At 44.7% G+C, this 13,396-nt stretch overlaps 1 protein-coding gene across 1 annotated transcript in view; it reads right to left on the bottom strand.

Moving 5' to 3' along the window:
- Window positions 1–1,939: 1,939 nt before the first annotated feature.
- cntfr (ciliary neurotrophic factor receptor) overlaps window positions 1,940–13,396 on the bottom strand; it is a 193,056-nt gene continuing 181,599 nt past the window's right edge. Inside the window, exons 7-9 of the mRNA XM_072658552.1 lie at window positions 9,896–10,085; window positions 6,580–6,703; window positions 1,940–3,337 (exon numbers count right to left, since the gene is read on the bottom strand). Coding sequence (XP_072514653.1) covers window position 3,337; window positions 6,580–6,703; window positions 9,896–10,085 — 315 coding nt within the window. The 3' untranslated portion in view covers window positions 1,940–3,336. The remainder of the gene's footprint in view (window positions 3,338–6,579; window positions 6,704–9,895; window positions 10,086–13,396) is intronic.

Genomic DNA, 13,396 nt, shown 5'->3' on the forward strand with positions numbered 1-13,396 from the left:
CATTAGAAAGCCTTTAGCTTTTCAACACTATTGTAGCGTGTTCAGAAAGTGCTTGGCACCCTGCAAGTGTGTTTGGGTGTGTGTGTTGAGAGATAGCTCAGTTCTTGTAATTGACTGTGTGATTGTAGCTGAGGTGTCTGACAGACTGCGCTGGTTGACAACCTCTCTTAAAGATCTCATAGGCCTTCTAACATCTTCCTTACCTCTGTAATTGTGAGTACTGTCACTAGCAACTAGTGAGGTGTTTGTGAGTGTCTAAATTGCGCAGTGCTAAATTTCATTCTGCATTGATTTGTTGAATAACAGACTTATGGTATGTAAGAAACGCGTAAGACTGTAGGCCTAAGCTATACTGAATGAACCATCATACCACCCAGCACTATCACAGACCCAGTCAACGAGCTATGTTAGCATTCATTTCACAGATTTGGGGGTTTAGAAAATGCTGGAGAATAGCAACAAGCTGTAATACACGCACTCATAAAACCCTGTCATTTCCGTTCCGCTCGCAGGAACCTGATTTCATCTCACCAGCTACAAATCTCTGCAAGTGTGGGTGCCAGGAGCGCTAGAGCACTGTAAGCGTTGAGCTTTTGCAAAGCAGAGCCTCTGCACAAACCTGCTGACACATTATAAAAGCTGCCCTAAATCACAGCCCAGTAGCAATCCATCAGAAAATTCAGCCCCCGACCTGTGCTACTAACCCAGCCTGCTCTGCTTCTGCTGAACGCTCCAGACCTAGGGCAGATCCGTCAGCTTTAATGCCTGGCCAGCCTCCCTGCCAGAGCCCACAGGCGTCCAACCGAAGGTTCTGGACCATTGATTTTCCAGCAAGATTTTTCTCAGCTTCTCTCCGTCAGCTAATAAGGGGGTCATGTCTTCTGGCTTTGGAGAACTAGAAGCGAAGGCAGAATGTCAACAGAGTGCCAGTGGAGATTGATGTTTGGAGGAGGCTTTAGATTCTGCTACAGATAGTGACTCTTGCTTGTTTTTTTTCAGGGGAAGCCCGAGCAAGTCCAGCTATCCTACTGCCGTCTACTAAAGGTGGCCTATCAAGAAGTGAACTCCTTTGGAACTGAGATGTGGCTTTGAAGGGAAAAACCATAAACCACACTCATGAATTACTGTGCTTTTTTGTTTTTACGGCTTGTCTTTTTCCTGTCACGAGTACGGGGATGTGGAAAGACCCAGGACAGCTTAATTGAGTGTTCCAAACTGCAATCATCTGTAATCAGAATCAACCCCCGTCCCTCCGGCACTCGCACACATTTGCATTTATGCCAGAGAACAAAAGCATGTTTCAGGAGCTGTTTGCCACGCTCCAGAAACAGGTAACACTTTAGTTTGACGGGCCAGTGCGGACGCTGTGAAAATACTTCCCTTCCTTTACACCTAACCATGACTAATCCCAACACTGCTGAGAGCCCTCTTTAATCTAGGCTAAATATCTGATATCTTCATATGTTCAAATGCAGTGCATGATTTTTCCAATTTTGGCCTTTCAGAGGTGACTAGAAAATACCATAAAGTAACATATTTGTATGATGTTTTCAAAAAAGAAGACCTAAAAAATCAAATTCAGGTCATGATTTCTCAGGACTGCAGTTAGAACTGAATCCTCTCAATTTAACGTTCTTTAAATTCCCACCTGTACTTTCTGTTTCCACAAACCAAACACCACCACCACCCCGTCACATCCCTTTAACTCAGTCCCATCTCTGATTTCTAGCTCCACCTGTCAGAGGGGTGTGTGGGCTTCACGCTCAAAGCAGAAGCCGCCTGACCTCTAGCCCCAAAAGGTCTCGGAGCTCACTCCCTCTCACGGTCTGAACTCACTAGTAACAACAACAACAACAACAACAGCAACAACAACAATAATAACATTCCATCAGGAGGCATCTGAACACTGAATCTCAAGAAAATGAAAGAAAGGGTCGACTCATTGTGAAATGGTCACATTTAATGAACAACCTCTCGTTTTTATATACATCTATAAAAAGAACCCAGATACAGGTTACAAGAATCTAAAGCTAATACATACATTATTAAATAATAAAGTATTTTTTTTTGTCCATGTTAAAGATACATATCGTAGTTTACAAAATATGATCGTGGAGAATTAAGCAATTGTGAATGTTTGAGAAAAGAAACTAAAGATGCTATATGGATACGGTTTAATAATCAAACAAATAAACAAACAAACAAACAAAAAAACATTAAATCACAACAAAATTCCTTGAATAAAGCAAAAAAATAAAAAATAAAATAAAATAACTGCGACATCGGCTATTAAAGTCTCATAAACCAACAACCCAAAATAATAGAAGAGGTGTGGAAAGGTAAATGGATTTGGAGAGTGAGAAAAGTGGTTCTACATAGAACTTAGAACGTAGGTGTAAGAAACGGTCCAATACAATTCATGGTTTCCAAACTTGTTTTTTCCATTTAAAAAGGCAGTCCAGTACATTACCATGGAGTAAAACCCTCCGTTGATGTCCTCATGTAGGAGTGAAAGTGTGTGTGTGTGTGTGTGTGTGAGTTTGTGTGTGTGTCTTTTTCCTCTTGGTATCAAGGGTCGAAGAATGCAGAAAGAATAAAAGGGTAAAAGGTAAATGATGGAGAAAAAAGCCCATAATCGAATGATGACCTTCATTCTAAGTTAGTTAGTCCTCAGTCTATGAAGCTCCTGTTTGCTGGATGGAGATTTCGCATTGCAGCTTCCAGACGCCAGGCACAGACATCAGGCCGGGGGGAAGCAAGGGATGGGGAGAAGAAAGAGAGTTCTCCAAGTCTTTGGCATGATGAGTTAGCTGTATGCTGCTGAAATGAATGACACACTCGTATGACCATCTCCAGTGTACGTGTGTGTGTTTATGTGTGTGTGTGTTTATGTGTGTGTGAAACACAAAAAAAAAAGAAGAAAAAATTTGATTCATTCGTTTAAAAAAATTCCGAGGGGAAGGAGGACGGATGCTTGGTTTTGGGTGTTGTGCTGCTGTGTGAGACAGATGCTTATTTGGAGTCTTTTGTCCCCATATGTTTTGCTTCCCTGGGGGTTCACTGTCCTGTGCCCGTGCTCACTCCACCCTCAGCCACGCTGCCCGAGATGTTGATGCTCTTCTTTCATTCTTCTCCTCCTTCTCCTTTGTTTTTTTTTTTTGTTTTTGTTTTTTTTTATAACTCTTCTTCCTCTCGCAAACATCATCATTTATTAATCAATCCTATTTTTTTCTTTTTGTGAGAAAAAAACTCTGAATTAAATTATCAATGCACGATATCCATTAACATGTGCAAAATAGAACTAGAAGACTTTTCCACAGGAATGAATCATAAACATCTGCAAAAGAGAAAAGCAAGAGAGAGAAGAGACGTCAGTGGGAGGTTGAAAATGGGAGCAAGACATTATTTATGAAAGAGCGGAGCTCACAGGATCTGAAGCTTCATTAGCAGGTCTTTTTTAGAAGAAGACTGCACATCTGACAAAGTGTGAGATGAAAATCTGATGAGCAACAGATTTTGTATTTTAAAAAATCTTTTAATATAGCATGAATAGACCTTGTTATCGCTTTTACGGCTGTCTGGGCCTACCTAGCACTTCAGCTAGAGGTTGCCGTGCATTTGGTTCTGCATGTCTTACTGGCCTTTCTTGATGCGTATCTAGTCTACCATCTAACATCAGAAGTTCTGAGCTTCTCAGCTTTCACAGGCCAAAGTGGAAGAAGCATCAAAGAACTGTTCTTTTGGAACTGATTCGGTAGAACTGCTTCCACTTTTAAGCTTTTCATTAACATCCAGTTTAATGATCCGCTTTATGACCCATTTAATGAAACACGTCCCCAAAAAAACATGCTTTTGGTTGCCGCCGAGATTGTAAAGCTAGCCTTGGTTCCAGGTGTGAAGCTGGCCTCGATTTCAAGTTGCCGCGCTGTGATTGCCACCTGAAATCAAGGCTTGCTTTACCGTAGACCAAGGCTATGGAATCAGCCCTTCCATCTAGGCAAGGAAAACGAGTTCCAAATGCACTGGATATTTCTGCGACGGGAATCAAGCCGAATCCACGGAGATGTTATGAGGCAGGATTAGCTTGGTGTGCTGTTCCTCAACACTTCCACTTGCCTTTGAAACTGTGAAACTATGAACCCAGTGCTATTTTACATCATCTGAGATCCGTGACAGCTTTCAGATAGACCAGGGGTGCGGTATTAGGAAAGGAAAGCTGGCTTCAAATCTGTGGAGGTTTTCGTCGGAGGAATCAGACAACCACAGAGAAGTGATGAGGTAGGATTTGTTTGGGGTGCACAAGCAGTCAGCCTGTCCCTCAACATTTCCAAAGGCAGGAGGACTGACTTCTGAAAATTATAAGTGAGTAAACAACTCCCAGATAGAATCATCTCCAACTAACCTTAACATGAACCAAGAGCTGTCCTCTGTCATTTGACTCTTAGGTAGTGGTGGCATAGCGATTAACGTGCCGGGCTATTGATAATAGGGTTGTGGGTTTGATTTCTGGGCTCGGCCAGCTGCCACTGTTGGGGCCCTTGAGCAAGGCCCTTTACCCTCTCTGCTCCCTGGGTGCTGGAGTTGGCTGCCCACCGCTCTGGGTGTGTGTGTGTACTCACTGCCCCTAGTTCACTAGTGTGTGTGTGTTCACGACCACAGATGGGTTGAATGCGGAGGACACATTTCGCTGTACAGTGTACAGTGACAAATACGTGCACCTTTAGATGGTCTGCATGGGGAATGTATGGTTTACTATAGGTAGTCCTTTTGGGACGGCATTAGCATTACATGGGGAAGTGGGGTAATTTTTACACACAATTGTGCAGATTCTGGCGCCTTTTACTTTCTATAAAAATAACCTCAGATCATATTAGACCAGTGTGAATTGGCATGTGAGTAAATATTCCTTCATACCCTGTCGTAAAGAAGTTTCTGCGGCTTTTCTCAAGAAGAGAATTTAGATACCGCAGGTCATTCAAGTCTTTGGTAAACCTCAGTCAAATCCAGAAGACCAACCAAAGGACTCCCCAGAGGCGTGATGCTGCTGGCAGCTTTAGGCAAGTCATTGTGTAGCGTAGCCTATGTGGTATGAACATGTACCTGCTAATTTTCACACTATTACTGTAAGTGGGTTATAAGATTGTCATGTTCTATGAAGGTGATGGCAGCGTGTAAATCGGTTAGCCGCTAATCTCAGTCATTTATGCCGAGATTTCTTATCCTGTGTAAACCTAATCTGGTCCGAATAGGTCTTTAGAGACTATGGTAGACCTATCAACTTGTGGAAACCGATACGTTGTTGACATCCCACAAGCATGTGGCTTAAAGGTCTGAAGACCGAAGTTTGTCCCTACATGACTTAATGACCCATGCACGAACACCACTTTCACAGCCCAACACTCTCACAAAGGCAGTAATGCAGTGAACCCAGCAGGAGTTACCTTGGCACACTGTGAGATGGGAACTATTAGATCCACATCAGAATTCTATCTCAGCAACTCTTGCTTTCAATCTATGAGGGAGCAGTAACCCATGATGTTAACCCAGGCCTCCCCCTAGGACCATTACTGACCGGCCAATTAAATTTCCCTCTTGCAGGTCGGTCAGTTGCAAAGCGTGGGGCTGAGGTATCTCTGTGTGCATGTATCCCCTCCAGAGGAAGGACACTATTGGTTCTGAGATACCACTGTGGACTGGCTCTGAGCCACTTTGAAGTGCAGGCCAGAACTAAGGCCTGTCCTGGTGTACGATGGATGTGGGGATGAACGTCACGTTTGCGCTCCGGACTCGTTCTGCAGATATGCACACTCCACATGAGCTAGCTTTAATTAGTGTGTGGCTCATTATGCCATGGTGCCGAGTTTCTAGGGGAACAGGCATGCTGCCACCATAATGAATCTTCTGCTTGTTACTTGGCCTGCCCTGTTGGCCAGCTGCTATTGGGGATCGATCAGGTTTACTGGTCTTAAGGTCTGTGCGTTAGCCTCTCCTCTCGGTGAATCTTGGACTTGGTGACTTGTAAAACCCTAATGAGGACTTGTAAAAGCGCCTAGTGACTCTGATTACGTCTTCTTACGATCTTGGCTGTGTTTCATAGATCAGAGACAATTCTGCCTTAGGATAAATTCTTAATGTCTTAATGTTGCTTCAGTAGGTCCTGGAGGGCTTTGGTTCAGCAAACGTCATCAGTTCCATTTCCAGTTTCTGGATGACCAGAGTTGAGCACAGTTTGCTGACTTCGCTGCTCAAAAACACCCGAGCAGGTGTAGTTAATGCTTTTGAGCAGGGACGTCATGATGACGAGAGTCTGAAACTCATGACCCTTGTGGAATAGGATGCCATAAGGTTTCTAGGTCACCAGTTTCCAACTTAGTCCTTGGAGATCCCACATTTTGCTCCACATTTTGCTGTATCCCAGCCCCCTGTACATCTGTACCAGATGTTCAGCTTTTAATAGCATGGTTCAGGTGTGTTAGAAGCTGAAACCGACCCTTCTACGTGCCTTAAGGATTTGCTCCACCAGGTAAATGCCACAGCAGGGTTACAACGTCGTTCTGAGTATAGACTTAAGTCACGTACCACATGATGGACAGCAGGGTGCACACCAGGAGGACATGGGACGAGCAGAGGAGGGTGGAGCAGCCACCTCTGGCGACGCCAACCCTTGGCTTGGCTGAGGGCGGGGCAGAGGAGGGGGTGGTCTCTGTGGAGAGGAAAACGAGCAGGTTAGCATTTCCATTGCAACGTTCACATCAGACACAAGCAGACTTCGAAGTTTGGAGCCCGTACTTCAAATGTTGTCAACTCTGCGGGCTAATTAATGTGTATATTAAATGCAAATATGCAATTAAAGAGAAAAACAAACAGACTCCATGTGGATAATTGGTGTCAATAAAACTGTGGTCGGTCTTGAAATAAACAAAACAAAATCAAAAAAAGACAGAAAGCAGAAAATTCGCCGCACCACACCACATCAGCTTTCCAGCTGGGAGATAATGTGGAGCAGCAATATGAAAATGGCAATAAAAACAAAATGGAAAATATTCATGGAGGTTATTTCCACGGCCCCTCTTGCATGTGACCAGCGTTGCAAACTGCTATATCAGGGAAATCTACTATCAGTGGCACACGCAGTCCCTTCTGACTGTCATCCATCTGGAATATGGACCGCAAGCCACGAGGAAGCCGTGAAAACTTTCTCAATTACGTATTCAGGCGAAGCCCTAATGAAAACGAGCCAAAGCCAAAAAGCAAAAGCAATTCTGGAAGATACAGAGTGAGTGTGTGTTGCCAGCGGAATGATGGCTGCGCCGCTTATGTGGCTGAGCTTGTTTACGTTGTGCTGCCGCAACACGGATTAATCACTGCAGGTGCGAGCAGGAATTAGTTATTCTTTCAATTAATATCACTTGTTTATTGTGTTATTTGCGCGGGTGTGGCGATGTGTGTAATGACTCGGGGGGGATAACATTTCCTCAGATCAAATGGTAGGCCCTACCGCACACTGCCGCAAAGTCAAGTTCCTCATTAACCAAATTAAAATGTGCACAAACACAAACAGCACGGCACGGGGAAAGGAGCGCCGAATGCAGCCGAGGCCCAGGAGAGAACAGCTGTGGTGCTTAGAGAGGGAGGGCTTCGTCCAGGGATCTCAGCAAACCAACGGCAATCGAAAGCCAGCCTTTCTGCTGACTTTCCGATTCCCTCCCCCTTTCCAAGTATAGCTTGAATTAAATATGCCGTCTGCTTGGAGAGGGAGAAATCCAATACTGTCTAGTGGATCAGAATAAGCCGGCTAGTAGCCACCAGATATTACTTCTAATAACAGTCATCAAGTTGTCAATGCTATTTATAAAATGTGTGTAGCAGAGTCACCGCGGCTTTCATGTCTTATAGAATTCGCTCGTCTGCTGGAGAGGGGAGTGCGTCAATCCTTCAATCCTCTGAACACTCGACGCAGGGTTTACGACCCAGCTCTGAATCCTTGCTTACAATTCCCAATTACACATGCAAGCCTATTGAATGCCTTCACGCTGTAGGATCCAGCAGGTGTTTTTTTCAAGGCCTCTTCTTCTAAGACACTTGACCACAACCAAGGAGTAGTCATTCTGTCCTTCAGCACTTAAACCAATATACCCAAACTGTAGTTCACAGGTCAGACTACTGTTTATCTTAATAGAACCTTAAAGATTATGGCTGTGAAGATGAAGGAACCCTGATTTATGAAGCTCCATCTACTGCACGCTTCTCATACCCGAGTGTCAATTTCATGCATACCACATATACAGACATAGATAGCTCGAAAGGATGTTCACGGTGAGGTTTGAACTCGACACAGTGAGATTAGTGTACACTTTATGATGCACATATCATATCACTCATGGTCAGGAGATTCTGATAACTTTCAGAAGCTGCAGGTTAGAAGCACAGCTTCTCAATCCTGGTCCCAGAGTACCAGGAGGACCCCCTGATCTGCAATCTTTTGTGTGTTAAAAGTGCTAACGTATCCACATCAACTCAGGAAAGCTCTGTTAATTAGCTTGGTGGGTACCAAGCCCGAGAACCACTGGTTTAGGACGGGTTTGGGATGGAATTGGGTACTCGGCAGCGGCTGGTATGGATTGGCTAATGGGACTAAGCCCCCAAAGAAACAAAGGCATGAAATGAATGCTTGATTTTTTGCCATCCACTTTGTTTAACATGCAGCTAATAAAGAACTAGATGATGATTACTGTGGACTTCTGTGGGCCTGAGATCAACTAGACCACCAAGTGTGGTCAGGAAAGTGTGGTAAGGAAATTATAAACTGCCCATAAGAGGATGGCTCTTCAGCCCAAGCTGTAAGGGTCTTTACACAAGCCTATCTATGATTCCATGTCTAGATTTACTATCAATTTATTATTATTTTAAGCCTATGATGAGAAGCACTGACTTCCCACTGGTTTGGGTGGGCAGATGTGAGGGTAGAATGTCAATGTGAAATGTGATTAATGTTTTTTAGGTCTTCCATCAAATATTATATGCAGCCATCACAGGTAATAATGAGTACACACTTGGAAGTAGTGGTAAAGCGTAACCAGCTTAGCCTATAAAACACACTTTCTATAACTTGCATTACTACTACTGTCAGCATTCCCAATGTTTCCAATGGTGGTACCCAAAGCCTATTACTCTAAAAACTTTAAAATCAGTTCATGAGAACCCTAAATGCTTAAAAAGCTTCATTAGAGATTTCTAAAGAGGACATAGCATCTGATTCTGGTGGTGGAATATTCATACTCCAGATCCACCCACTACATTGTCAGCTGAGGACCATCAGCCTCATGGCACATCAAGTTTTGATGTGTACTGACCCCGCTGTCCAGCAGGAGGCAGTCTGACTTTGCAATGCAAAGTTCTCCTGCTCTACAGCACCAGTGCTTATCATTCCTTGATGAAGGCAGAAAAAGGGACTGGATATTGAAGGAAGGTTAGAGACCCCATTACAGTGAATAGCAGACTGGAGGTTTGGGCGGGGTCACCTGTGCGAAGGATGCAATGATTGGCGGCCAAAGTCAATGACATTGATTGCAGGAAAAAAGATCAAGCGCGCCGTTTGCATAAAAAAATAAGAACACGTAGATGTTATATGACCTGTACGACATACAATAAAGGCGGCATTAGGATTTAATGGGCTACAGTGCATACGAAGAAATGAATGCACGCCCAAACCGGGTGCAAAAAAGGCGCTAAAGGGGCGGGATTACTATAGTGTTCCCCCAATGTTAGCCTTCCCAGTGTGATATCCCTGTCTATACTGCTGGTAGTTACAGCACTGAATAATAACAGTGCTTTGATGGGTTGCCTAGCTAATAGATTCCCTGATTATACAAATAATCATTCATTACAGCCCTACCTATTAGCACATCTGCTTCAGTGGTGGAGGTGATGGGCTTGGGCTCCTCTGTCCAGGGGGTGGCATGCACGGCCACGCTCCAGTCGCTCCATGTGCCGATCTCCATGTCCTTGGCAGCCAGCTGGATGATGTACTCCTTCCCCACATAAGCGTCTGTGATGGTGTGGGAGGTGCTGTCCGAAAGCTCCACCTGTCAATCATGAGGGACAGAGTCAGTCAGGGCTTTTAAGAAAGAGTTTGCAGATGAAACAGCGTGTAACGACGACGTTCTGTCCATTAGGAAATTGGAAAGTGAGGTTCACCTTAACATAACTAATATAACTAATAAACAAATGCATGAATAAAGAAATCCATGAGTGAGTTTGGGAATATGGAGTTTTCTAAACTTCTAATGCTGAATTTTGTGGTGAGGAAGCAAGAAAAGTTTTCCTCTGTTGACTCATAATATTATATGTGTTGCTGCACAGTAGAACAGTGCACCACCACTACAGAGTTTGCTAACTATTGAAGGTTTTCTGCAGTCAAATTAGGTTTTAATAAGCAATTCTATGACTAGAAGCTTTCATGGTCTTCTATACCTCAACTTGACCTCCATGGTTCCTGTGAACGGTCATTTCTTAATTATGCTAAGAATTGAGGAAATGGAAATCTGATATCAGTTATTAGAAATTTCAGAATGCTAGGCAGCTGCTTAGAGGAGCACATGGCTTCTGATAGCTGGGGCACAGTTTGAGGAGTCAGAGTATCGATAAAGCCTTGAAATCTGCATCAGCAGGTCTTACCTACATTTCTTGTTTTCCTTCCCCATTTTCTACCCAATCCAGAAGACCAATGACTCAATCCCTGTTCAATAAACCAGCAATCCCCCATCTCTAGCAATGCCACCCAACACTAGTAAGGTGAAGACTAGCACATGTCTCCTCTGACACACGTAAAGTCACTAGGAATGATGTGGGGAGGAAGTGCCATCAACCCACCCTTGAGAGAGCAAGGACAATTGTGCTCTCTTTGACTCCGGCTGCTGATAGCAAGCAGCATGATCCGATCACCTGCAAACAAGGAGCTGTTCTTGTAGGAGAAGGTTTGTAGCCATGCAGGCGATAAGTTGAAGCAGTCATGTGACAAAATGAACCAATTACGCAACCCCACACACATAGCTTCCACAACTACAGCAGACCGGTTCTCTGGCTCAAAAACAGCTTCCACACTTGAGCAAACGTACCAAACTCTCAGGCTAGCGCACCAGGGCCCTAAAAGAAACAAGCTAGTGTGGTATGAGCTCTGCAAGCTCATATCTCTTGGGGTGCTCAAACCTTTGCATGGTTACTGAGAGTTACTGCGAAGTTGGATAGAAGGACACATTTAGAAGAACACGGGTTTGGTTGGAGACGTCATTGTGAACTCCAGCCACAAGCAGCTCACCTGATTTACCCCTTATATATATAGGACTGAAGAAATCCTGCTAGGTATTGGATAGAAACTGAAAATGCCGGCCTTCCCACTCGCCCTCAACCAATCACAATGTACTGTTTATCCATTTACATTGCGCCGCCAGTGTTTCTTGAACCAATAAATGATTCCCGGATGGATAATCGGCTCTAGCAAACAGTGGTGCTATAGCTGAGCGGTCGGCAGAAGTAATTGCTGCCACAAAGCCAGATGCCAGCACAGCTTCCAAAGGGCACTCAGAGCACCCTACCTGTCCAGATCCACACAGCAACCACAGAGAGAGACAGGTGGGTCTGTGTTTGCTGTGGGTTGAGAAAATTTGCACGTCTGTGTGGCACCTGAGCGCCGAGCAACAACAACAAAAGAGCAAAACCGGCCCCCTATTTATGATGAGAACCCATGATAGCATTGTCAGAGTGGCTTTGCGTGGTGGGCGCACAGGAAAACAGCCCGACGGTATCGTTTAGACTTCACATTTCCATTTTAATTGAACATTTTTCTTTCATAATTGGAAGAGACTGTTGCTCATTTCCCCTGTGCTTCCTCAAAAACCCACTGAACAATGGCCAAATCCTCTTCATTTAGATTAAGCCGTGTTCACAACTCTCTCTCTCCCTCTCTCGCTCTCTCTCTCGTGCACTCTCGCGCCCGGGGTAAGCGCAAGCGTGTGGGCCGCAGAGTGCCATTTTAGCTGATAATGCAACCGAGGTCCATCTGCAACGGCATTTCGCAGCAGGAGTACGACGCTAAGGCCGTAAAGCCATCAAACCAGAAGCGTATGCTGTTGCCCTCCCCTTGACATTTAAACCTTTTATTCGCGGGGTCGCCATAAAACCATAAGCAGATGCTGAACTTTGCCAGACGAAAGTTGGCAGTTGTGAGCACAGGCTGCAGCGGAGCGGGAAGCTGATGGCAGCCCAGAGCTTCAGCGGGCGGTTCTGGAGCTAGAGCGGATGTTCCTCCTCCATGCTCGGTTCCCCTGCCTTAGCCACAAACCAGCGACCAATTACCAGACCCTGATGAGAACCCTCAGCACCCAGAGAGCAAAACAGGACTTAAGGGAGAGTTTGAGCTCAACCATGGCTTAACCTTGAGATGGACACACACACACACACACACACACACGCACACACACACACAGTGTTGTAAGATATTAAAATACAGTGCACACATACACAAACACTCACACATGCACACACACAAGCACCCCACCTGAGCTGACATATCCACATGCAACATGCAACTGCTCACATATTAGTATGCCATGCACACACACACACACACACACACACACATAAATACCCTGTAAACACAAGGGGGCTTAAGCATACAAAAATACATAAACACACACACACAAACACACACTCTCTCTTTATTACTCTCTCTTTCCATCTCTCTCTCCCTTTCTGTCTCTCTCCATCTCTATGTGTCTCTCTCTCTCTTCTGTCTCACTCCATCTCTATCTCTCTCTCTCTCTCTCTCTCTGTCTCTGTCTCTCTCTGTCTCTATCTCTCTCACACCGTGTCTCTCTCTTTCTCACTCTCCTACTGTCTCTCACTCTATTGTTGTCTCAGTGTCTCTCTGTCTGAGTCTCTCTCTTTGTTTTTATTCAGTCCGTGTTCAATGATGCTAATATAGTGCTGTATATGAGAGACCTGTCCTGATAGGGCTGTGTGTGTGTTTCCCTGCAGTGTAGAAACTCTTGATGAGATGCTGCATATTTTCCTATAGAAATACATTCCTATACACACACACACAGTCTCGCTCTCACACCATAATCACACCACTGGCACTGAGGTCAGCAGACACTGGGAAACCTCCTCAAGGTCAAGTCTGAGCGTCTACAGGATGGCGTGTGGTCAGCGTGTGAGGATGTGGACATGGTGGTGAGGCTGGGATACAGCTGGGTAGGATCAATACACAGGCAGGAAATGACTGGGTATGATTATGTAAATATGGACAGTGTCTCTCTGTTTTAGCTCTGGTTCTGCTGACCAACACCACACACGTCTCTGACACAGCTGTTCACCTTCACTCTGTGCCAAAGACGTG

This window comes from Salminus brasiliensis, chromosome 16 (genome assembly GCF_030463535.1).
Source record: "Salminus brasiliensis chromosome 16, fSalBra1.hap2, whole genome shotgun sequence".
Classification (NCBI taxonomy): Eukaryota; Metazoa; Chordata; class Actinopteri; order Characiformes; family Bryconidae; genus Salminus; species Salminus brasiliensis.